Source organism: Euleptes europaea, chromosome 5, assembly GCF_029931775.1.
Source record: "Euleptes europaea isolate rEulEur1 chromosome 5, rEulEur1.hap1, whole genome shotgun sequence".
Lineage (NCBI taxonomy): Eukaryota > Metazoa > Chordata > Lepidosauria > Squamata > Sphaerodactylidae > Euleptes > Euleptes europaea.
This window is the reverse complement of record NC_079316.1, coordinates 8064763-8091846: the sequence shown is the minus strand read 5'-3', so window position 1 is coordinate 8091846 and position 27084 is coordinate 8064763. Positions and strand designations below refer to the sequence as shown.

Here is a 27084-nt window from a genome sequence, read left to right as displayed (position 1 = left end):
CCCATCTGCATCAGCAGGCCTTGGGCGGACTAGAAGGTCAGGAGGGCGAGGGGGCGCGATAAGGCCCGTCCTCTCAACACAAAGGCTGCCAGCTGTGTTATTCCAGCCGCGAGGGAGGCATGTTGACAATGGGAGCCGGCCCATAATTCACACACCTACTACGTGAGGTTGGCCATGACTGCTGGAAGCCGCTCAGAAAGAGCAAAAGCTCTTGGAGGGGCGTTAAGGAAGACCTGCCAGCGATCAAATCCAGCAGGATACTGCCGCGTTGAATGGCAACGGGCACACCGCACAAAGCAAGCAGCAAGATGCAAACGGTGTGCGTGGTGTAGTGGTTAAGAGCGGCGGACTCTAATCTGGAGACGCGGATTCAGTTCCCCACTCCTCCACATGAGCGGTGGGTTCTAATCTGGAGAACCCAGTTCAATTCCCCATTCCTCCACATGAGCGGCAGACTCTGATTTGGAGAACCGGGTTCGATTCCCCACTCCTCCACATGAGCGGCGGAGGCTAATCTGGAGAACTGGGTTGGCTTCCCAGCTCCTACACATGAAACCAGCTGAGCGACCTTGGGCTAGTCACAGCTCTGTTAGAGCTCTCTCAGCCCCACCTACCTCACAGGGTGTCTGTTTTTTTGGGGGGGAAGGGAAGGAGATCGTAAGCCAGTTTGAGTGTCCCTTAAGTGGTAGAGAAAGTTGGCATATACCTCCTCCTCCTCCTCTCCTGCCTTTCTCTACTCATCCAAAGGCAGAAATCCCTCATTACTGCATTCTGTTGCCGGTAGGGGTTGGCGGCTCTCTGAAGGAGCGCTGAGGAGATGCAAACATGTCCTGCTCATAAAGATAACCACGATTATAGGCATAGCAACATTGACAGAAATTAAAAACAGCAGCAGAAGAGTGATCATAAAAGGCTCGGGAATCTCTGTTGATTTATAAGGGTAAATAAGGTGTCAAACAGCTGAGAAACACACAAGCTGTGTTTCCAATGAAAGTTTTATTACTCTTCTCCGGTAATTGACATTAGCGGTTCAGTTTGTTTGGTGTTTTTTTTTAAAGACGGGTGTTAATTTGGTCCCTTTAAGCAGGATCCGTAGGTTGAAAACGCTAACGCTTTGGGGGCCTCAGCCTGCAGAACTGCCACGTAAACAGTTGATGAAATTCCATTTTATCCCTCTCTTGTGCACATGGATATCGGTTGTAACAGCACAAATTCCTGCATCTTTCAGAATTCTGCCTGTTGATGACCGTGGACGTGGAAATGGAGTGGATGGTGTAACGGAAGTTACATCTTCACTTGATCTGTGCTGCCTTTGCTTGACAAGCAAAGGCTTTTTGGATCATGAACTGTAAATCCTTTTCCCTACTAAGGCGTATATATGTTCACCTGCTTTTTCTGGAATCTTTAGCCAGCCTAGCTCCATGGCTCATTATTTTCATAATTTAGCTGACCCAGAAAAAAGAAGAGCCTTTTTCTTAGCTCGTATGAATGCCTTTCCATCAAAGGTCTTACTAGGTAGATTTAATCACATTCCATATCAGGAGAGATTCTACCTCTGTGGTTCAGGATATCCAGACTCACTTATGCATATTATGTTGGAATGTCACCTGGGTGAGGGCCTTCGTAATGACTGTCTACTAGATTTGCTTGATACTGAGTTAGACAATAATAAAAGCCAAATGTTAACTGCTCTACTGTCCGATGTCGAGCCTGAAACAACTGCCTCGGTTGCAAAAATTTTGGTAATGTTACTGAGAAGGGGATCTATGAAGCCTGCCTAATATGTTAAGTTGATGCTGTGATGTGGTTTATCTAGAGATTGGGTAATGATCATGATTGTCATTGTTTATTATATCAGTCTGGCTGGATGGTTAGATTATTTTAATCCTTTATTATAACCTTTTTTAAACCCCCCAAATATGGTACATTTTATATATTTTACACTTAATTGTATTGTATACTCTGTAGGGGCCCTGGTTTATTCAGCAGGGATTTGTGTGAATTGTTCTCATTCATGAGAATCTGTATGAGCTGTTTTTTTTTGTACTATGCCTATTAAAGGTTATTGAATTGAACTGAATTGAAATAAACTACCTTTAACATCTGTGCTGTCAAATTATTCATCAGCTCAATATCTTGAGAGCCAGCATGATGGAAGGGGGAGGGGGGAGAGGAGGAGGAGAAGAAAAAGAAGAAGTAAAAGAGTTTGTTTTTATACGCCAACTTTCTCTACCACTTAAGGAAGAATCAAAGTGGCTTACAATCACCTTCCCTTCCCCTCCCCACAACAGACACCCTGTAAGGTAGGTGGGGCTGACAGAGCTGTAACAGAGCTGTGACTAGCCCAAGGTCGCTCAGCCAGGCAAATCTGGATGTGGCTCATTTGTCACACAGAAGCCCACCCGGATGTCAGCTGAGCTGCGGCAAAGTTACGGAATGTTCACAACCATCCCAACGTCTAAAGGAGAAGTATTAGCAAAACAATGCTTACAGAGAATGCAGACTCTGAGGAAAGTGAAAGGTCAGTATTGCTGGAGAAAAGATTCACACAGAGCATAGACAAAAAAAGGTTATATGCTAATGACAGGTGCTGTGCGTGTGTGTGTGTGAGAGAGAGAGAGAGAGTGAGAATGAGAACATCAGCTAGCTTAGGGGGCAGAAGGACTTAGATGCTCAACAGAGTTGTTGAGGTACACTAGTTTCACATACTTATGTGAACTAACCTGCCAGACCTGCTACAGGTCTCTACTTCTGTGATTAATCTCTACTTTTCCTTCCTTCCTTCCTTCCTTCCTTCCTTCCTTCCTTCCTTCCTTCCTTCCTTCCTTCCTCCCTCCCTCCATCTCAAGAGACAGAAGCACACCACAGAAAAAATAAATCTTGGTTTTAATGTTATTATCCCAACCATCTTCGCAGCCCTGACTCCATATTCACCCCCAGTCCCTTACTGATGGTTTTGCTTTGAGCTACTGAACTTCCAGAATTTGGAACGGCCCTGGGAATATAGCAGGGTTCACAAAGAGGGAAGGGTGCGGCGGAGTGGGTGACCACCGGGTTCAAGTGAAGGCCAGCCAGGGAAGCCCACCACCAGTGGGAATCACAAAATGGGGCGGCCAAAAGCCCATTAGCGAGGCTGACCAAAGAACAAAACGCGTTTTCACAGAAAGCGAACCCCAGCATTTCCACAAAGCGGCCCCCCGTGGCCACCTGCCCAACCCCAGCTTACAGCAGGGCTCCTTCCAGCTTCCAAGAACGGACCTTCCACCAGCGGCTTGCCGATACAGTGGCCCGATGGCTCCGCTCCCTCGATTAAGGGACGGGCCCTCCAAGCCTCATTCACGGGGTGGCCCCGCACGCTGAAAGCCGCTCAAAGAAAACAGGCCATTCGTTTACGAGCCAAGACTTTCTGCTCAAGAGCTTCCTTTCTTTTTTTTCCTTTCTCCCTCTCTCCTTTCGTATGGACACTTCCACGAATTCAGACTTCAGGTCCCCTCTTTATTATTTCGCTCAAAAGTTATCAAAATATCAACACCCCCGACGACCTGCTGGTGTCAGAAGTGAACGGCTCGGAGCTCTTGGACTCCACACGGAGACCGGCTCCCAGTTCCAACTTTTGATCTCCCCGTTCTAAAACAGGACCCATAAATATATTGTAGGGATTCATGGCTGACCTTCCCCAGTGGAGCGGCTTTCCACCTAAAACAACACAAAGGGACGTGCCAGGAGGGAGAGCTCTGTTTAGGTTTGCGTGTTTTGGAGAACTCGATAGGAGCACAGCGAAAGACTTGCGCTTTTCTCAAAACAAGCCATAGCCTTTTGCACAACTACCTCTTTCTCCCAGACAGGCAGTTCAGGAGAATTCGTTATGCAGCTCTATAGGGTTTCAGTGCAGGGAGATTTCCTCGCCCCCCCCCCCCCCAAGCCCGCCACAGTGTTTGATCATGGAGAAGCCAGATCTGCAAAACTATCTCAGTCGACTTCATTGTCAACAATGTCCAAAAGTTATGTCATATGACAGAAGCAGCGCTGCCGTCCAGAAGACACGGTCCTGAACCAAAACGCACCTTTAGAAACAGAAACGCAAAGCTGGAAGGGATCTCCAGAGTTATCTAGCCCAACACCCTGCACAACGCAGGAAGTTCACAACTACCTTCCCCACTAATTCCCCCATCACACCTTCTCTATGCCCAGAGGAAGGCAAAAAACCTGCAGGATCCCTGGCCAAACTGGCTTGGAGGAAAATTCCTGACCACAAAGTGGCGACCGGCCACTACCCTGGCCATGTCAGAATGGGCCACAAGAGCTGAGAACTGACTCATCAGGTTTCCTCGGGAGGTGGTAAGTTCTCCTTCCATGGAGGTTTTGAAGCAGAGGCAAGGTGGCCATCTGTCAGCAATGATGACCTCAGGCAGATGACGAGAGGGAGGGCATCTTGGCCATCTTCTGGGCATGGAGTAGGGGTCACTGGGGGTGTGGGGGGAGGTAGTTGTGAACTGCCTGCATTGTGCAGGCGGTTAGACTGGATGACCCTGGTGATCCCTTCCAACTCTATGATTCATCTCTTCCTGCCCTCCCCCTCATGATCTGCCTAAGTTCACAGAATCAGCATTGCTGTCAGATGGCCATGTAGCCTCTGCTTCAAAACCTCCACAGAAGGAGAGCCCACCACCTCCAGAGGAAGCCTGTTCCACTGAGGAACCTCTCTAACTGTCAGGAAGTCCTTCCTAAAGTCTAGACAGAAACTCTTTTGATTTAATTTCAACCCATTGGTTCTGGTCCGACCTTCTGGGGCAACAGAAAACAACTCGGCTCCATCCTCTGTATGACAGCCCAGAAACTTCAAGATAGCTCTCATATCACCTTTCAGTCGTCTCCTCTCCAGGCTAAACATACCTTTAGCCAATGGGTGAAAATCTGTCTTGTCTTGTAGTACTGGGTTTTGTTTTGTAGTACTGCGTTTTGAACTCAGCACTCAGCTGGGTGCCTCTTTGTGATTGCGGTTAAGAATTTTGTTTCTGGACCTCAACAAACCCCTGGATGACCAGGGGTTGTTTGGGTGCAGGATAATGCAATGCAAACGTGGATACTGACTGCCAATGGAAGATGCTGTGTCTCTGGAGTGAAGAAGCATACAGCCCATCGATTCCTCCAACACTTCTCTTGCCCCAAAATGGGGGAGGGGGAAACATAAGCCCAATGATGAATTGCTCCTGGGCAATTCACAGAAGCAAACACATCAGGTGAGGCAAGGGACTTTCACCCCCTCCAGGTACATTTAAGCAACCATGAAAACACAGGAAAAGAAATATGAACACACATGAACACATGAAGCTGCCTTATACTGAATCAGACCCTTGGTCCATCAAAGTCAGTATTGGTTACTCAGACCGGCAGCGGCTCTCCAGGGTCTCAGGCAGGGGTCTTTCACATCACCTACTTGCCTAGTCCCTTTAACTGGAGATGCCGGGGATTGAACCTGGGACCTTCTGCATGCCAAACAGATGCTCTACCACTGAGCCACAGCCCCTTCCCCAACCAATCAATATGACATTGATCACTGGGAGAGTGTACTCCAGCATGCTGTGGCAGCAAAGAGGGCGAGCTCCACATTGAGAATTATACGGGATGAGAGTGGAAATTAAAACGGTGTCTCAAGATATCTTAATATGAATCAGCGGCACAGCTATAGGCAGAGGGCTGCAAGTGCTTCTGATTGCCCCCCTCTCGAAAAGGGTACCAAAAGTACAATAAAGGGCTACTAAAATGATCAGGAGGTTGGAGCTCCCTCTCTGCAAAAAAATGATAAAAGTGCTTGAAGCATTTAAGTTTAGTAAGAAAGCCAGGCCCATTAACGGGGGGGGGGGATCAGGGGGGACATTACAGTGGCCTATAAAACTAATGGAAAGTCTGGAGAACGACTAAAAATGGGGGAAAACATGTCTTTTTTATATACTCTATAGTTCAGGGTCGTTCAACAAAATTGATTGGACGTCAATTTGGAGTTGATTAAGGAAAGTGTCTACTTAACACGCGCACTTCTTTAGTGAGCAGTTTGGCCTCTGGCCCTCCCGACAGCTTTTTAAAAAGAGTTCAAGGCTTTTGGGGATGACAGGGCCATTTGCCAAGGTGGCTAAATGGACCCTTCCAGTTCAGAAGCAGCAGAATCACGCCTACGGACTCTGTTAACAGGGAAGCAGATGGGGTTCACAGCAGAATGTGATCTGTCTGGCATCAGCTCCGTGCTCACCTTCTGCACCAGGTAGACGCTTGTCGCCCTCTTGCTTGCAATCTTATCCAGCGCTGTTCCTTCCAGAACAAAATAGCTGACATCGGCGATGTGAACTCCCACTTCAAAGTTACCTGAAAAGGCAAAGGGGAGGTGAGCTGTTAAGGCAGCTGGCCAGGGAGGAGGAGGAAAAGGAGGAGGAGGAGGAAGAGGAAGAGGAAGAGGAAGAAGAGGAAGAGGAGGAAGAAGAAGAAGAGTTGGTTTTTATATGCCGACTTTCTCTACCACTTAAGGAAGAATCAAACCAGCTTACAATCACCTTCCCTTCCCCTCCCCACAACAGGCACCCTGTGAGGTAGGTGGGGCTGACAGAGCTCTAAGAGAGCTGTGACTAGCCCAAGGTCACCCCGCTGGCTTCATGTGGAGGAGCGGGGAAACCAGCCCGGTTCACCAGATTAGCCTCCGCCGCTCACGTGGAGGAGTGGGGAATCAAACCCGGTTCTCCAGATCAGAGCCCACTACTCCAAACCACTGCTCTTACCCACTATACTATATAGGGAAGGAAACGGCTGCAGGATCAATGCAACAACCACCCATTGTACTTCTGTATGGCTCTGCCCTTTTTCAAAATGCAGAAGCAGAAAGATTCAGCACTGGGTGCTTGCATGGATTCTGAATGAACTCCCCCCAGAGGAGAGAGTTCCCTTTCCAAGGTGCCAATCTCCCCACCCAGAGATATGCACCAAACTCCACCAAAATGCCAGAGAGACCCCCCTTCTGGCTGAAAAAGAGGAAAGTGGAAAGGTCAGCAATCAGGGTTGCCGACCAAAGGGGGAGGAGGAGGACCTTAGCTGCAACCAGTGAAGCCAAAGCTACTGCCAACCCCTACAATACCTATATGATGGGGTGGGTGGGAACAAGCGTTAACAGACATTACCAACAAAAACCAACAGACAGGACAGTGTATGTGAGGCAGATACATTAGCTGCTACCAGCCACGGTGACTAAAGGGAACCTCCACATTCATAGGATCATAGAGTTGAAAGGGACCCCCAGGGTCATCTAGTCCAACCCCCTGCACAATGCAGGAATTTCACAACTACCTACCCCACACACACACACAGTGACCCCCTACTCCATGCCCAGAAGATGGCCAAGATGCTCTCCCTCTAATCATCTGCCTAGGGTCACAGAATCAGAATTGCTGACAGATGGCCATCTAGCCTCTGCTTAAATGCCTCCAGGGAAGGAGAGCTCACCACCTCCCGAGGAAGCCTGTTTCACTGAGGAACCGCTCTGTTAGAAAATTCCTCAGAGGCAGTCAACCTCTGCATCCTAGTGCCAGCAGCTTAAAGACCCACAAGATTTCCAGGGTATAAGCTTTTGAGAAATCATGGAAATCTTGTCAATCTTTAAGGTGCTACAGGGCTTGAATATTGCTCTTCTGTACATTAATATTTTTTGTTTGGTCTCTTTAATTCCATTATTGTCCTGGATGACTCTGGCCAGGCCTGACTCCGATACAGGTGTGCACTCAAAGAAGCTGTAAGCACCCAAAGCAGTTTTCCTATATCAGATCATTTATCTTCTGGCAAGAGATCCATCTCAACAACGTTTTTGGGTTCGTTTGGGGGATAGTGCACGAGAAAGACTATCACCAGACAAATCTTGCCTCCACTCTATCTTTTTCTTCAAATATGATTATTTACACTTTTAACACTAACTTAAAAGAATATGTTAATACCATCCATTGATGTTACAAGATCATTAAAATTTCTTATCAGATGTAAGCAGCTTACAGGCATGGGGCGTCTTCAAAGAAAATGCTCCAGATCAGTTCACAGTTTCCCTATTTATAGTTCTTCAAAATCAGCTTCCTATAATAGCTAGCTGTCCCACCTGATAAGGGCATTCTTGGCAAACATGCTAACTAATTACCTTATACGTTCAAGCACCATATAAAGTTATCTGTACTTCAATACCTTCCAAAAATATATAAAAGCAGTGTTAACTCATTCTTTCAACTTTCAAAGATCAAAACCAAGACTATCAAAATAGGGATTAAATGGTTTCATACGTATAATTTATCTGTTGGACCCCAACCAATATACCCATCTATGAACTATATCTTCACGTCTGTATTCAGAAATTCTTACAATTGTCAGACGTTTCTCACACCTGGGCCCAGACACATGTTATATCTAATGATATTAACTGTACCATTTCTAATCTACTGTGTGTGTGTGTGTGTGTGTGTGTGTGTGTGTGTGTGTGTGTGTGTGTGTAAAGTGCCGTCAAGTCGCAGCCGACTTATGGCGACCCCTTTATGGGGTTTTCATGGCAAGAGACTAATGGAGGTGGTTTGCCAGTGCCTTCCTCTGCACAGCAACCCTGGTATTCCTTGGTGGTCTCCCATCCAAATACTAACCTGGGCTGACCCTACTTAGCTTCTGAGATCTGACGAGATCAGGCTTGCCTGGGCCATCCAGGTCAGGGCTTCTAATCTACCAGAGGCCATATTATCACATTACTCCTTTATTCCTTTTCCCTCTCGAAGGCTGTCCTATTCTGGGTCGCTGGACTCCCTGTTTGGCATTTTTCGCTGAGAGCAAAACCAGAACAGAAAGGGGAAGAAAGAAAAACTTCAACCCAGAAAATCCAGGTAACCAACAAGACTGACAAAAAAAAAAACCTAATAACAGAATGAATACTAATGGGCTACATGCAATAAATCAACAAAACTTTAATATATTATAAATAGTAAAAAAAAATATTGTCGAAGGCTTTCACGGTCAGAGTTCATTGGTTCTTGTAGGTTATCCGGGCTGTGTAACCGTGGTCTTGGAATTTTCTTTCCTGACGTTTCGCCAGCAACTGTGGCAGGCATCTTCAGAGTGAAGATGCCTGCCACAGTTGCTGGCGAAACGTCAGGAAAGAAAATTCCAAGACCACGGTTACACAGCCCGGATAACCTACAAGAACCAGTAAAAAAAAATATTGGTATCTTGCTTCCTGAATGTGGATATACACACTATCAAACTATAGTTCTGCCTCCAGAACTTTATTTTCACTCAAACGGCCTGCTGAGAGTATCGATATCATGCATAAGGGAAGAGAAATCACACATGAACACACATGAAGCTGTCTTATACGGAGTCAAGACCTTCAGTCCACAGCCAGTTTTGTCTACTCAGACCGGCAGTGGCTCTCCAGGGTCTCAGGCAGAGGTCTTTCACATCACCTACTTGCCTTGTCCCTTTAACTGGAGATGCCGAGGATTGAACCTGGGACCTTCTGTACACCAAGCCGATGCTCTACTGTTGAGTCACAGCCCCTCCCCATCATTCCATCCCTGTAGTTCGGGATACACTGCGAAACACTTTAGCACAACTGGAGAGAAAGAGATGTGGGTTGAAGATCAAATGGCCCCCCTCTGACCATCACCTACTAACGTATCACAATATTATCACAAGCTGCGAACACTGCTCTGTGGGGGAACAACCGGCTGTCCGAGCCCGAAACTACGGAGGCTTTGGGAAATCTCGGCCGAACCGCTATGAATATTACGAGCAACGGGAGCCACGCGGTCGCAGGAGGCCAGAAAACAGATATTCTTTTTGAAGTCTGTATTGTAATACGCCGACCCCACTGGGCAAATATTGATGGAAGGGGGAGGGGGACGAGAGGGTCATTACATCATGGCGCTAATTCGCCGCCTAAACTGAGAGCTCTTCCAGGCACAAACTTTCTGTCCTCCGTCCGAACGTTGACAAACCCGGCAAGATCCCGTCAGGCGAGATAATCCAGCCCGAGAGCCGCCAACGAAAACACGGCGAACGGAGCTCGGTTTTCACTCAGGATTCCCACTGGAGGTTCTCAAAGCAAGGGGGGGGCAACCTAAGACCACCCCCTCCTCCTGCTCCCCCTCCTCCGCACCTGAACTTCTGAAGCGAGCCTTCCTCGGTTACACAGGTTGACATCATGCGCTGAAATAGCGCCAGAGGACGGAGGGGCTGAAATTCAAGACACCCCAATATTCCTTCGCCTTCGTCCCGAAAAGCAAGGCGAAAGCAATTGTAAGATACACCCCCGGGGTCTTTCTAACACACTCGATACTCGTTATTTTCTTTTCCAAATGTATCCAGACAGACTAATCCCTTCAAGCTCATGTCGCGCAGTGGCAGCTACCTGTTGCTAACTTTCAGCCTTCTTTGCTAAATTAAAATTTAAGAGCACTTGGCAAAGGGGGAAAGAAACCCGCCTGATAGAAATCCCATCTGTGTTTATTTGTCCAGCTCTGGAGGGGCGGGCAGAAGCTGCTTCTGGCTAAAGATGCACAAAATGGAAGAAAGCACACAATGGAAAGTTGCACTGTGGAACTCCCTGCCCCAGGATGTGGTGATGGCTTCCAACCTGGAAGTCTGTAAGAGGGGAGTGGATATGTTCATGGAGGAGAGGGCTATCCATGTCTACTGGTAAAAATGGATACTAGTCATGATGCATACCTACTCTCTCCAGGATCAGAGGAGAATGCTTATTATATTCGGTGCATTGGAACATAGGCAGGATGGTGCTGCTGCAGTTGTCTTGTTTGTGGACTTCCTAGAGGCACCTGGTTGGCCACTGTGGTAACAGATGCTGGACGATGGGCCTGGGTCTGATCTGGCATGGCCGTTCTTCTTATGAGGTCTTTCACATCACCTACTTGCCTAGTCCCTTTAACTGGAGATGCTGGGGATTGAACCTGGGACCTTCTGCATGCCAAGCAGAGGCTCCACCACTGAGCCACAGCCCTTCCCCAGACAGCCCCACAGGCATATTTGAAACTTTATTTCCCAGAATGCACCATGCGCCTCAATAGATGATAGACTGGTCTGCAACTACCAACTTAAAAGACCGATTGCTCTCATACGAAACTGCCCAAGAATAAGGGTCTTCTGCGGAGGTCGCTTCATTCAGGGGTGAGGTACATGACCACCAGATGGTCATGACCACCAAAGGCCTTTTGCGGCGGCTCATCGACTGCATAACTCCTTCTCTACAATGAATTGTAGTTTTTTGTTTTTCGTTACCACTCAGGGGTATAAAAGTTTGTTTTAGTTGTGTGTTTTGGGTTGGTGCTCATGCACACCTTAGGAAAACCTTTGGTTGAGTGATGGGGTATACACTAAGTATTCAATATTTTAGAGCTTAACCAAGTGGAGAACCAAAGCAGGAAGACCCAGTCAGAGCAAAGTTACAGTGATGTGGGGAAAAACCGGGAGAGCGTACTAAAAGTCAGGCAGCATCTAAAGGCGAATTCAAGACGTATTGATCAATTGGAAATAAGAAGATTTGGCAAGAACTTGGAGGAAAAGGAAAGACAACATAAAAACATAAGAAAAGCCATGCTGACGACGGTCCATCAAGTCCAGCAGTCTATTCACACAGTGGCTAACCAGGTGCCTCTAGGAAGCCCACAAACAAGACCACTGCAGCAGCCAACCAAAATGACCAGGGGACTAGAGCGACTGCCCTATGAGGAGCGGTTAAAATGAGGCTGTTTTGCTTGGAAAGAAGACAGTTAAGGGGAGACATGATAGAGGTCTATATAATTATGCATGGTATGGAGAGAGTAGACAGGGAGAAGCTTTTCTCCCTTTCTCATAATACTAGAATGCGGGGTCATCTGCTGAAGCGGGAGGGGGAGAGATTCAAAACAGATGAAAGGAAGTATTTCTTCACACAATGCATTGCTAAATTTTGGAACTTTCTGCCTCGGGATGTGGTGATGGCTGCCAACTTGGAAGGCTTTAAGAGGGTAGTGGACATGTTCATGGAGGAGAGGGCTATTCATGCCTACTAGTCCAAATGCATACTAGTCATGATGCATCCCTATTCTCTCCAGTGTCAGAGGAGCATGCCTACTATATTAGGTGGTGTGGAGCACAGGCAGGATAGTGCTGCTGCAGTCGTTTTGTTTGTGGGCTTCCTAGAGGCACCTGGTTGGCCACTGTGTGAACAGACTGCTAGACTTGATGGACCTTGGTCCGATCCATCAAGGCCTTTCGTATGCTCTTAGCATTGTCCTGCCTGTGTTTCAAAGCACCTAATATAATAGGCATGCTCCTCTGATACTGGAAAGAACAGGCATGGAGAAAAGAATCAACAACTAGGCCAGAACATCAACATTTTCAAGAATGAAAGTGAAGTAGAAACAGGATGAGAAGGAGGGGGAAAAAACAAGTGGAAGCTCCATTTTGGCGAACTGGCTGGAAAAAATGGGCATCCATCCATTGAGAGGCAGCAGAGGCAGGAACAGAAAGGGGGGAGGAGATTAGCTAAAGAACTTTAGAGATGCCCGTCTTCAGCTGAAGACCAAGTTAAGAGATAATAGAACAAAAAGAAGAGTTGTTTTTTATACCCTGCTATTCTCTATCTTTAAGGAGTCTCAAAGCGACTTACAATCGCCTTCCCTCGCCCTCCCCACCACAGGCACCTTGTGAGGTAGGTGAGGCTGAGAGAGTTTGGAGAGAACTGTGACTGGCCCAAGGTCACCCAGCAGGCTTCATGTGGAGGAGTGGGGAATCAAACCGGGTTCTTCAGATCAGAGTCAGCTGCTCTTAACCACTACGCCATGCTGGAGAACAGATGGGAGAAAGGGAGATTGTTTAACTGTTGATCTTCTAAACAACTTGGCTAATTTGGGGGACAGATGAAGAAACAGAACCACTGCAAGAAGCTTTATAGGAGCCATGGAAAAGATATCTAATAATTATGGCCTCCTCGGCAGGAACACCAACTCCACAGGCTACACATGGTTTCCCACATTCGTTACACATTAAAATTTATATTGTGCTTTTCCAAAGCATGATTTGTTCACAATGCCTGACACATAAAACAGAAATCCAAATTAAGAGGTAATTAAACTTAATGAAAATGTATCCTCAACCCAAAGCAAAAAAAAAAAAAAAAGTGGCAGATAAACACCTCCACACACCAATCGTGCGTGTTCAGTGCAGTCAAGTCGCTTCCAACTCAAGGCGATCCTATGAATCAATGTCCTCCAAAACGTCCTATCCTTGACAGCCTTGCTGGTTCTGCTATCTAAAAGTATCAAAATAACACCAGTTTTCCCAGGTGCAGGAAGAACTCTTCTAACACTTGGCCGGAATTAGAAGAAGGAGAGTTGGTTTTTATACCCCAATTTTCTTTCCCTTTAAGGAGTCTCAAACTAGCTCACAATCCCCTTCCCTTCCTCTCCCCACAACAGACACCTTGTGAGGTAGGTGGGGCTGAGAGAGTTCGGAGAGAGAACTGTGACTGGCCCAAGGTCACCCAGCAGGCTTCATGTAGAGGAGTGGGGAATTGAACCCGGTTCACCAGATTAGGGTCTGCTGCTCTTAACCTCTACACTATGCTGGCTCTGGAAAGGTGCCGGTGGGTACCGTGATGCCCACCAGCATCACATTGGGGAACCCTGGGGAAGCATCCGGTGCCTCTCTCCTGGCCTCAGTCATCAGCCACCGCCCAAGAGGGTTTCTGTGCCCGCCTCAAACCTGAAAATGGTTCCAAATAATCAGCCTCATGTGGAAACACCTAGAGTTGCAACGATCTTCATAAGATTTGAGGGTGGGGGATCTAATTGGTTTGAGACCATTCCAGGATGCGGTGTGTGAGTCCAATCCTACGCTGCTATTGAACGAGGAATGATTTAAACAACACACCTATGAGAAGAGCTTTGAGCAAGCTGGGATTTCAACTTCTCCACCGATGATCTCACCTCGTGAACAAAAACAGCCTGGAGTACTCAATTTTCCTTTATTATCGAGAAAGAGAAAAGTGTAACGGGATGAAGGGAATGAGAAAGAGAGGAAGGTTTGTTCAATCTGTAAGTACTCAGCAAAAAACTGCCAACCCAGCAACTGAAAGGAAGTGTTTGCCCTAGGAACTGGGATGCAGAGTTTAAGTTTGTGTGAACAGCATGGGAAGAAGGAACACCCTGCTGGGTACAATATGCACATTCACTTTCTCAAGAAACAATTTTTGGGGTGAGAAAACAGATTAATAGATTGTGTCAGAAGAGGTACCAGCTGTTAAGGTACAGAAAAAATCATAGCATGCTGAGCCTCAGAAGTAACTTGCGTGCTGCGTAATGTCACGCATTAAACAATACTGTTTAAGGGAAATAGCTTATTTTCTTAATCTTCGCTATGCAGTGGCCTAGGTTAGCCCGATCTCGTAGGTTCTTGGAAGCTGAGCAGGGTCGGCCCTGGTTACTACTTGGATAGGAGACCACCCAGGAAGCCCAAGGTTGCTACGCAGGGGCAGGCCCAGGGGCAAACAACCACCTCTGAATGTCTCTTGCCTTGAAAACCCTATGGGGTCACCAACAACAAAGGGGGAAAAGACCAGCGTGGTATAGTGGTTCAGAGAGGAGGTTTGGAGCGGTGGACTCTGATCTGGAGCACCGGATTGGTTTCCCCACTCCTCCATATGAAGCCTGCTGGGTGACCTTGGGCCAGTCACAGTCCTCTCTGATCTCTCTCGGCCCCACCTACTTCACAAGGTGTCTGTTGTGGGGAGGGGAAGGAAAGACGATTGTAAGCCAGTTTGAGAGCCAGCGTGGTGTAGTGGTTAAGAGCGGTGGTTTGGATCGGGGGACTCTGACCTGGAGAACCGGGTTCGATTCCCCACTCCTCCACATGAGCGACGGAGGCTAATCTGGATTTGTTTTCCCACCCCTACACATGAAGCCAGCTGGGAGACCTTGGGCTAGTCACAGTTCTCTCAGCCCCACCTATCTCACAGGGTGTCTGTTGCGGGGAAGGGAAGGTGATTGTAAGCTGGCTTCGTTCTCCCTTAAGTGGTAGAGAAAGTGGGCATATAAAAACCAACTCTTCTTCTTCTATCCCTGTGAAGGACACGCATGAAAAATATCCAGAATTCCCCCATGCCATGCAACAGGCCAACGAACCGGGCTGGCTTTCCGAAGACGGAACGCCCGCGTTCTAGATTCCCACTGCGTCCAGACAGATTTGTTTCACAAGCACAGTCACTCTTCACACCCACAGTGCCAAGCTATTGTGCAGGGAAGCCAGGGGTGTTGTTCGGCTGGCCTCAAACCTTCCTTGCGTGCCTTGAGGGCATTCTGGTTTCTGGAGGAGCCAAGCAGCTGAACACACATCGGCAGCTTTGTTTACAAGGCAACAGTAAAAGTGAGAGTCACTCAAAGGAGTTTCGGCCAAGGGGCACCGAAGGCGGCTGGGCCTGTTCCTTCTATTCCCCCTCACGCCGATCACCCGCTACAGCGACAGACGCCACCATCCCCTTCGACGTGAAACACTGAAGCAAGCGTGAACATGGCAAGGAGACAACATCCAAAGAAAGCCCCACTTTCTTCAGCAAGGGAGCTCAGAGTCTCCCACAGTCAGCCTCCGAGACCAGGTTGTGAGGGGAACGATGAGACCCTCACGCTCACCAGCTGATGCTCCTAAGAACATGAGAACAGCCCAGGTGGATCAGACCAGTGAGGGTCCATCTAGTCCAGCATCCTGTCTCACACAGTGGCCAAGCAGTTCCTCTGGAGGTCCAACAACAGGGCATAGAGGCCGAGGCCTTCATAAGAACATCAGAAGGGCCCTGTGTCAGGCCTGTGTCTCAGTTTCGCTTTTCCACCAACTTGCTCCCAAGGATTGTTTTGCATTCTTGGACTCTTTGAAGTAGACAGTACTCCGTGAGAACGGAGGCATCTCTAGACTGTTTTGAAATAGTAATCTCATGAGCCTGTCCTGTGCTGCTCAATGCTGAATACTTTTTTCTATGCTTTTATATAGTCAAGTGTATCCCAGTGCCCTCCATTGCTGTCTTAGATCCTGTATGCTCTGCTTACCTATGCTGCCAGTAAACCATCTTCCTTGGACCAGTTTGTCTCCTGTCATGGTTATTGGTTCTGAATAGGGCAAGTGCTGACATTAAGACAGCACTTGCCCTATTCAGAATTTCTTGTGATGCCTTTCGGGTTAAAAGGGGCCCCGGGGGTCTTCATGCAACTCATTAATGAGATCCTCCATGACTTATTATATCGTGGCGTGGTAGTTTATCTTGATGATATCCTTATTTATTCTAAATCCATGGAAGAACACATTGCTCTAGTCAGAGAAGTGTTGCAACGTCTCCGTGATCATCAACTCTATGCTAAGTTGTCTAAGTGCGAGTTCCACCAAGAACAACTAACGTTTTTGGGGTACATCATTTTACATCGGGGCCTCAGCATGGACCCTGCTAAAGTGCAAGCGGTTCTTGACTGGACACCTCCCTCCACCCGTAAACAAGTGCAGCAGTTTCTGGGCTTTGCCAATTTCTACCGTGGTTTCATTCCCAACTTTGCTCAAGTGGCACTGCCAATCACCGGCCTCCTTAAAACTAAAGGTAAAGGAGTCTCAGCTACGTTACCCACCGCCAAGGTACTTTGGACTGGTCAATGCCAAACCGCTTTTACAGCCCTCAAACGACTTTTCACTTCGGAACCGGTGCTGCAGTACCCCAACCCGAACCAAATGTTTGTTGTGCAAGTAGATGCATCCGATGTGGCCATGGGGGGGGCTCTTCTCCAGAGGGGGGCTGACGGTCTTCTCCACCCCTGTGCTTACTTTTTCAAGAAGTTTGCGCACGCTCAATTGAATTGGCCAATTTGGGAGAAGGAAGCAGCGGCCGTCCATCATGCCCTTACCCTATGGAGGCAGTTTTTGGAGGGGTCCGGGGTCCCCTTTGAGGTCTGGACCGATCACAAAATCTAGAGGCCCTCACAGGAACCCACAAACTGTCCGCGAAACAACAGCGTTGGGCTGACTTCTTTGCCCAATTCCATTTTGTACTTAAACATGTACCTGGGAAACAGAACGTGCTTGCTGACGCTCTTTCCAGGTTGCCCCAATATCCAGTAAAAATTGACCGTCCCATGGACTCTTTATTCACTCCGGCGCACAAAGGGGCTCTGCCCGTCCTGGCGGTAAAAACTCGGTCCCAAACTCTGCTCCATTCCCAGACCCAAGCAATGGACAGCAGAGCATCCTGCTGGATCAGACCAGTGAGGGTCCATCTAGTCCAGCATCCCGCCTCAGACAGTGGCCAAGCAGTTCCTCTGGAGGTCCAACAACAGGGCATAGAGGCCGAGGCCTTCATAAGAACATCAGAAGGGCCCTGCTGGATCAGACCAATGAGGGTCCATCTAGTCCAGCATCCTGTCTCACCCAGTGGCCAACCAGTTCCTCTGGAGGTCCAACAACAGGGCATAGAGGCCTAGGCCTTCATACGAACATCAGAAGAGCCCAGATGGATCAGGCCAGTGAGGGTCCATCTAGTCCAGCATCCTGTCTCACCCAGCAGCCAACCAGTTCCTCTGGAGGGGAACTCTTTCCACTCTTAACCACTACACTATGCTGGAACAATATAGGAGCAGGATAGCGCAGAAACCTTCATGGCCTGGTAACTTTTAGGGTTATTTGCAGGCTTGGCAGGTTTCTGTAACAAACACATGCTTTGGCTGACATGATATGATCCCTGTGCACGAGAACAGCTGGATTCGAGTCCAGGAGCACCTTAGAGACCAACACGATTTTGGGGGTGTAAGCTTTCAAGAGTCAAATACAAGTAGGAATGGAGATCCTTGAGCCCTTATATCCCAGTCAGAAGGTGGGACGGGGTGTGGCAAAGAAGGGAGTCAGGATGCAGAGGCACAATGCAACACTAGAGAGGACTGGAGCGGTTAAAACGCTTAGGGCTGTTTAGCCTTGAAAGAAAGCGGTTAAGGGGAGACATGATAGAGGTCTATAAAATTATGTTATGGAGAGAGTGGACAGGGAGAAGCTTTTCTCCCTCTCTCGTAATACTAGAAAGCGGGGTCATCTGCTGAAGCTAGAGGGCGAGGGATTCAAAACAGAGAAAAGGAAGTATTTCTTCACACAATGCAGAGTTAAATTGTGGAACTCCCTGCCCCAGGATGTGGTGATGGCTGCCAACTTGGAAGGTTTTAAGAGGGGAGTGGACATGTTCAAGGAGGAGAGGGCTATCCATGGCTACTAGTCCAAATTGCTACTAGCCATGAAGCATGCCTATTCTCTCCAGGATCAGAGGAGAGCATGCCTATTTTTATTAGGTGCTTTGGAGCACAGGCAGGAGAATGCTGCTGCAGTCGTCTTGTTTGGGGGCTTCCTGGAGGCACCTGGTTGGCCACTGTGTGAACAGACTACTGGACTTGATGGGCCTGGTCTGATCCAGCAGGGGCTCTCTTATGTTCTTAACACCCCTCCCACCTTCTGGCTGGGATATAAGGGCTCAGGGATCTCCATGCCTACTTTTATTTGACGAAGGAAGCTTCAACTCTCAAAAGCTCATACCCTAGAAAACCCTGTTGGTCTCTAAGGTGCTCCTGGATTCGAATCTAGCCATTCTACTGCAGACCAACACAGCTACCTTCTGAAACTGTGCAGAAGAAATCTTCCTGGCTGACTTCCACCCCCAACATCCAAAGGCTGATCCAGACTGTTTCCTGACCCACTGGAGGAGTTTGTTTTCGGACTGGCTGTGGCAGGTGGGCTACGCCAGAATCAGGCAGAAGTTCTTTCCCCTACTTGAACAGAAATCTTTGGATCCCAGCGTACGATAAGCAGATCAAGTGAAAAACCATGCAAGGGAAGGTGGGACAGCGTGCCCCTGAAAGACGCATTTTCAAAGTTTTCCACGAAGCCCTGCAAGCTTTTGAAGCAGCTGCCGTATGACGACGAAGAAGCCCTGAGTCCACGCATTACCAAAATTAAGAGCCCTATAGAATTACATGCGTGTTTTGTCTGCGGCAGCTAATAAATTATGCATCCAGACTCCTAAATCCCATTAAGAAGTGGCTTTTCAGAGATACTCTCCTGGTTGCAAAACAAGGGAGGTGTATGGTTGCTTTGGCTCTCCGTGCCAAGCACCTTCAGCCAGACAAATAATTTACATTTGGGACAGACTTTGGCCTCCAAAAGCTCCGCGAAGAGTGAATTCCGCACAGGCGAGCCAACTGGAGAACACATGTTTGAGCGCCTAGGTAGAGCACACGTCAGGTACGATGTTGTAAGCGTGGAAGTGAAGCACGCGGCCTCGTCCCAGGTTTGCGCGAGGAACATCCCGTTCCTTCGGAGAGCCGGGCTGGCGGCGTTTCAGCCAAAGTTCGGCTGCAACCGTGCTCCTGATCGATCCCCTGCCAAACTGCAACGGCTGCCAAAGTTGTACAAACCCATGGTCCACAGGACACATGTACGCTGCCAGACGGGCCGATACCAAAACGTAAGGGTGTTTTGCAGGTTACCAGTGGAACCGGGCCAGCTGGAACAGGGATGGAATCCCAAGTTATGCAAAGTTCATGGACCGAACACCAGTCCAACTGGATCAGAAGGCGAGGGCAGCGTGCTTGCTGAGAACTGGATCGAAATCAAGAGCCGGCAGAGCCGCCCGTCCACACGGAATGAGAAGCTAGGGTAGGGATGGTGGGCAAAAACGAAGCCACGAGGAACCCAGCTGAGGTTCAGGAGGAAGCGGAGAGGCAACTGGAATTCAGACCACAAGGCCCCAAAGGGGACAGGACGCAAGCATGGAAGCTGCACTGAGATGGTGGTGCTCCAAAAAAACAGGCAGAAGAAGTCTCAAGCCGGCTAACAATTGCCTTCCCTTCCTCTCCCCACAGCAGACACCCTGTGAGGTAGGTGAGGCTGAGAGTGTTCAGAGAGAACTGTGACTGGCCCAAGATCACCCAACAGGCTTCATGTGGAGGAGTGGGGAAACCAACCCGGTTCTCCAGATTAGCATCTGCCACTCATGTGGAGGAGCGGGGAATTGAACCAACTTGGAAGGTTTTAAGAGGGGAGTGGACATGTTCATGGAGGAGAGGGCCATCCATGGCTACTAGTCCAAATGGATACCAGTCATGATGCATGCCCATTCTCTCCAGGATCAGAGGAGCAGGGGTATTATATTCAGTGCTGTGGGACACAGGCAGGATAATGCAGCTGCAGTCGCCTTGCTTGCGGGCTTCCTAGAGGCACCTGGCTGGCCGCTGCTGGACTTGATGGGCCTGGGTCTGACCCAGCAGGGCTGTTCTTATGTTCTTAATTATGTGCCAGATTTCATTTTTGTGGGTGACTTGAGGTGACTTTTTTTTGTTGCCGTCCAGTCACAGCTGACTGATGGCGACCCTGTAGGGTTTTCGAAGCAAGAGACCATCAGAGATGGTTTGCCATTGCCTGCCTCCGCGTCACACCCCTGGTATTTCTCAAAGGTCTCCTGTCCAAATACTAGCCAGGGTTGGGGCTGAGTGTGACTGGCCAAGTTCACCCAGCAAGCTTCCATGGCACGAGGGGGGATTCGAACCTGGGTTTCTTAGATCCTAGTAGTCCAACACAACCACAACACCACGCTGGAAACAATAGACTCTTCATATGAGCAGTGTGGTAAAACCTGCTCAAATACAGAAGGTCGTGGGTGGTTTTGTAGTATTCTGGATGTGCCATTGCTTCATCAGCCCTAGTTACTGACCCCTTCTGCTGACAGAAAGCAAACAGCAGAGTTCTTTTTGCCATGTTTTGTCATTTACTTTCACGTTCACAGAAAACAATGGATGAAGCGAAGGGTTTTTACCAGTTACCCTATCCTGTATATTTTATATTATGCACGTGCGTTTGTTATGTGAATTCATTACTGAAGTGGATTGTTGTTTTCACTGTCTTTTTGTAAAAGGTTTTATTGTACACACGTGCACGCACACCCCTCTTTAGAGTGAAAGAACAACTAATATGAAATGGAAAAAAAGAACAGTTCCCCCAAAGGCTCTGTTTGCACATGAAAATCAAAAGCAAACGATATAAATGCTATACTCGTCCTCACCACCACACAACACATGAACAAACTTCGCTTCAGGGATCATGAGACACTTTTCCCATCATAAACTCAACAACAGCATTATGTGAATGGCGGGGGGGGGGGAATCTCAGGAAAACTGCACAAAACCCATTTTCAAAGGCATTAGCAACATTCAGTATGGTGAAAAGCACAGAGACAAGCAGAACAGACAGCCCAGTCCTTAAGTCACAGGATCTAGTCATGATGAAATTTCACAGCTTGAGAGAATTCCTCCTGAACACAACACAACTAAAGTAAATGACTCCTCCAACCAAGTGGGATATGCTGGAAACATAAGAACATCAGAAGAGCCCTGCTGGATCAGACCAGGGAGGGTCCATCTAGTCCAGCATCCTGCCTCACTCAGTGGCCAACCAGTTCCTTTGGGGGTCCAACAACAGGGCCCAGAGGCCCAGGCCTTCTTAAGAACATCAGAAGAGCCCTGCTGAATCCGACCAGTGGTCCATCTAGTCCAGCATCCTGTCTCACACAGTGGCCAACCAGTTCCTCTGGAGGTCCAACAACAGGGCACAGAGGCCGAGGCCTTCCTAAGAACATCAGAAGAGCCCTGCTGGATCAGACCGGTGAGGGTCCATCTAGTCCAGTATCCTGTCTGAGACAATGGCCAACCAGTCCTTTGGGGAGCCAACAACAGGTCATAGAGGCTGAGGCCTTCATAAGAACATGAGAAGAGCCCTGCTGGATCAGACCAGTGGTCCATGTAGTCCAGCACCCCGTCTCACACAGCAACTTATCCAGTTCCTCTGGAGGTCCAACAACAGGACATAGAGGCCGAGGCTTTCCTCCTGGTACTGTTGCCTCCTGGTACTGCTTTTCAGGGAAACACTGGGCTGCATTCCGTGGATCTGTTCCAATAACGGCGGGATCTTCCTCTTGCCTGAGGATCCTTCCTTGATTTGGTGGAAGAGCCTCTTGCATCAGGGAGGAGTCTTTACACCACAGGTAAGTGTCAAAGTAACAGAATGGATCTAGCAGCAATTTGTGAAGTCCCTCAAGCATGACCACACACACAAAAAAATGTGTGGCAGGGGAGAAAAATTACACCATTTTCTCATAGTATAGGAAACCAAGGAATTGTGGAACAGCAAAACTTCCTATGGGGTCACCCTTACTAACCACTAGAAAGACCTTTCTGTGTATCCCAAAATGATTAAGATACTTTTAAGTAGATCCAGAAGGCTGAAAGTCGGCACATGAACCGTCCGAGACATTCTGATTACTTGAAATGTCTGAAAAAGAGACACTTGTAATCCCCTCCACTAAAAATATACACCAAACGGCCGAATCTTCTTACAAATGTCTTACAACGGTCTTCTTTTCAAATTTTTGAGCGATCAGAATGTCTTGGGCTTTGAGTGTCCCAAATTTTAGTTTCCTGGGCAGCCTGGAAATGTTTTAACTTGGGGGGGGGTACAATCTAAGCCCTTCTATTTGGAAGGAAAGGGCGATTAATGCTTTCTTTTCGGATTTGTCTTGTAACCAGGGTACCGTGGATCAAGGCATGGGTAAAAACTTCAAGGCCCTGCCTCACTGGGGAAGTATCCCAACCAATTTCATAAACCCAAGAGTTAGTCATCCCGGCTCAAGCATCTTTCCAAGTGCATAATGTTTGTGTGACATATCCTGAACCCTTAGCGTGGGCAGTATATACACAGAAATGCAAGGCTATGTGTTCCTCTCTCTTTTGTTAGCAGAGTTCTGAGTTCTCCTCTCAGACCACGCGTTGTTTATTTCCAATGTAGTAAATTTGTGTCCGTATCTTCTTCCAGAGACCTCAGAGCAACACGCGTTATTCTCCCCAGCTCCATTTTATCTTCATAACAACTACAGTTGCTAACTTCCAGTTTGGGAAATTCCTGGAGATTTAGGCTGGGGTCTGGGGAGGGGAGGGACCTCAACGGGGATGCAATGATGAAGAAGAAGTTTTTTATATATGCCGACTTTCTCTACCACTTAAGGAAGAATCAAACCGGGTTACAATCACCTTCCCTTCCCCTCCCCACAACAGACACCCTGTGAGGTAGGTGGGGCTGAGAGAGTGTGACTAGCCCAAGGTCACTCAGCTGGCTGCATGTGTAGGAGTGGGGAAACCAACCCAGTTCACCAGATTAGCCTTCGCCGCTCATGGGGAAGAATGGAGAATCAAACCCGGTTCTCCAGATCAGAATCCACTGCTCTAAAACACCACTCTTAACCACTACACCATGCTGTTAACCACTACACCACGCTGCCATAGAGTTCACCCTCCAGAGCAGCCATTTTCCGCAGGGGAACTGATGTCTGTAGTCTGGAGAGCAGTCGTAATTCTGGGAGATCTCCAGGCCCCACCTGGAGGTTGGCAACCTTATAAACCGATTAGGCTGCAAGAGAGTGACTGGACAAATATTCCCAGGGGAGCATCATGGCAGTGTGGGAATGTGACCTGGATCTCCCAGATCCTAATGCAACAGTGACCACGACACACTGGATCTCTCCTGCCTTCTGTATCTGGACTCTGGTTTCCCCTTAGGCTCCTGCCATTCTGCGCTGCCGGCACCCCCTGTTTCTGTCCCCCGACACCTCTGCCTATGAACTGGCTCAATTTCTCGAGCTTGCCCTCTCCCTGGCCTCAGACCTCTTTCTCAATCCATGGCAGCAAGGTTCAGACTCAAAACCTCCCACAAAGGCGAGCATTTAAGGAAGTCGTAGCCAAGGGGCGACGGCGCTTCTGTTAAGATCGGATTTCTATCATGCGCACAGATAGACACACACACTCACACATAGAGGGAGAACTCCTTGCTAATGGACAGAACTTACTACGGGTGAACTCCTTGTAACTTGGCTGATACTCCAAGCCCCCACTCAACACGGAGGCGCTCGGCCAAAGAGATGAAGGGAGACAGGACCATTTCTGGCAAATTGCACCACAAGCTGTTTTTATTACTATTCCCAGCTCCATCCAAGAGGGCTAATTTTACCAGGAAATTAACACTCCTCGAATTGAAAGAGATGGGAAGTGGCACCCAGCCGCCTTCACAAATTAGAATCGTTCTGGGTGCAGAGGATGTGAAAGCCTGTTCCTGGGCAGGAGGCCTTGGGGCTGGAGGGTGCCAAGCAAGCTCCTCTTTAGATATCTGGAAGCTCACAAGCTGCCTGAGCTGTGGACTACGAAAAAGTTTCAGGATCCAGAAGACCAGTTGTGAAGCAGGTACTTCTGTCAAGCGATACTTCAAGGCAAGCAGCTGCCAGGGAAACCCTCTTTCAAACTGCCCCTTTGACTCTGCAAACTTTCCCAAAGCCATGCTTATACTCGTGAGTGTAACTTAGGGTCCATTTGATAAAATTTCAGGAAAGGGAGGTGCCCATCAAACCAACTATCAAGAAAACAGTGAGGTGAGGCCACATGAACGCCTCGTTTAGTTCATTTAATGTTATTTGTCACTCTGAGCCCAGCCTTTGGGTTGGGGTGGGGCAAAAATGCAATAAAATAAATAAGTGAATTTTCAGTTCCACTGCAAAATAAGCGCCCGTATGCAAATGAGCATTTGGGTGTAACTTGATTATGGGGGTTACCGCACTTGTATTCCCAATGATGTATTAAGAGTTTGAAAACGTTATAAAAAATAATGTTTGCACTTTGTTTGGCCCCTTTAGCTGTGAAGACGTCTTCCAAACATTTATAAGCCATGGTATCCAAAAACCCTTTTAAAGCGATGTTTTTTATAACATTTTCAAACTCTTAATACATCGCTGGGAATACAAAGTGTGGTAACCCCCTATATCTTCCGGCATATCTTCAGAGCGGCTGTTAAATAATAAACTATGGACACAGTAACAGCCTTATCTTTACCAGACAGCAGACAGATTAAATGATAGTTGTGAGAACATACAGGAAAGTGTGAAATCAATGGAGTAATAAGATCTTCTAGAAGAATATAAATCACAACTGAATTTAAAAAAAAATGGGGGTTTCTGTCTTTGCCTTTCCACACGGGAATCCTCACTGTTCAACTGGACTATCTAAGAATCTGCCAAATTATTTGTTGAGGGGTAAGGCATTGTGCCTGGCCAAGAAGAAAAGTCTTCAAAAGGTTGGAATGGTTAAGAATTCAAGATAATCTGGGAGCACTGGAAAAGATGGGGTGCTCTGCCCCAGAAAGAGAGTGTGCATTTCGTTTTGGCATCACCACATAGTTCAAGATGGTCCCTTCATTCTAAATCTGTATCTTATTCATTACTGAAGGAAATCTGAGGTTAACGTTATTTAATGTTAGCAAATTGGTTAACATTATTTAATGTTTCCCTGAAACATTTTCTACAGGACCTCTCTCCCAACATGGGATTCCTGACCTCTGCACCCACATGGAAGGGCAATATGTGACCCCTCTCCCGTCATCTGTCTATATTCTATTAGCCAAGTTGGCCAAACCTGAGGATAGAAGACTGGAGAAGTGAACACAGAAGATAGATCTTTCTACAAAGATGAGAAAAGCCCCAGGTTTGCAGGGAAAATATCTCGTGTGTGTGTGTGTGTGTAGGGGAGAGGGTGTTTAAAAAAACCAAAATACTAAAGTAGTGCCTGCACCCTTCAGAAACAAATGCCCTCTGTAGTGGCCATAGTGGGGGTTGCTAGGCAACCACCACAATATTGCCAGCCTTCAAGCCTTGGTTTCTATCAGTAAAGGGTAGGGGCAGAGGGCAGGGCCCTTTCCAGGCCAGTTTTGGTCTTTTTAGGGAGATTGGGGCATTCACAAGTGATAGGGAGTCTGCTGACAAAGCTTCTGATCAAGTGGTCTCCACTCCATGAATGCTTCTGTCACAATAAAGTCATTTCTTGGTTCAGTGCTGCAGATTCTTGGCCATGTCGTCAGGGCTGAGGGGGAATCCTGCTTGCCTCCTGGAGCTGTTAGTGGTTGTCAGGTCTGACAGCAGACCTGAGCTAGCTGAGCCACCGGGTCTCTCTTAGCTTAACAGCTTCTGACAATGTTCACTGAAACAAATGGATGAATTCAAGGCGTGCGTGGGTAGACCGGCTCCCCGAATTGAATTAAGGCTTGCAGCCGGCAGCGCTTGCTCAGAAATGACCCTAAGAAGCGCTCGCAAATTGGATGTGATGCACAGAAACACGTGGAGAGACGCAGATCTTAATTGAGAACATCAGATGATCTCAGCGGCAGGAGCCACACCAAAACACAGAATGCATGATCCCAAGGTACGCATACGGCCGTTTGTCATTTGAGAAAAGCCTTTCCTACGTAGATGGGGGACCTGTTTTTAATCTTCTCAATACACCTCTCCTCCTTCCCTAATGACAAAACACAGGCCGGTCTGTACAACAAGCTGCCACTGACTTGGCAACCTAGCAACGAAGATGCTGACTAAGCCAGTAGAGGAATCCAGACATCACCTACAGTTTTTTTGGGGGGTGGGGAGGCTCCGTATTCAATTGCATTCACATCATGGCTGCATCCTGTTACCCAACATCACTTACAACATCACTTCATATGCTAATTTCTGTTTTCCTCACTGTTTAGCTTGGAAAGAAGGCGGTTAAGGGGAGACATGATAGTGGTCTATAAAATTATGCATGGTTTGGAGAGACGTTTTTCTCCCTCTCCCATAATACTAGAACACGGGGTCATCTGCTGAAGCTGCAGGGTGAGAGATTAAAAAGGGATACAAGGAAGCATTTCTTCACACAATGCATAGTTAAATTGTGGAACTCCCTGCCCCAGGATGGGGTGATGGCTGCCAATTTGGAAGGCTTTAAGAGGGGAGTGGACATGTTCATGGAGGAGAGGGGTATTCATGGCTACTAGTCAAAATGGATGCTAGTCATGATGCAGACCTATTCTCACCAAGATCAGAGGCACATGTCTATTATATCAGGTGCTGTGGAAGACAGGGAGGACAATGCTGCTGTAGCTGTTTTGTTTGTGGGCTAT

The 27084-nt window shown here is 47.9% G+C and overlaps 1 protein-coding gene across 1 annotated transcript in view; it reads right to left on the bottom strand.

Annotated features, from left to right (window-relative positions):
• Positions 1–27084, bottom strand: part of DIS3L2 (DIS3 like 3'-5' exoribonuclease 2) — a 246597-nt gene that overhangs the window by 87196 nt on the left and 132317 nt on the right. The window contains exon 12 of the mRNA XM_056850570.1: positions 6248–6360. Within this exon, the coding sequence (XP_056706548.1) occupies positions 6248–6360 (113 nt within the window). The remainder of the gene's footprint in view (positions 1–6247; positions 6361–27084) is intronic.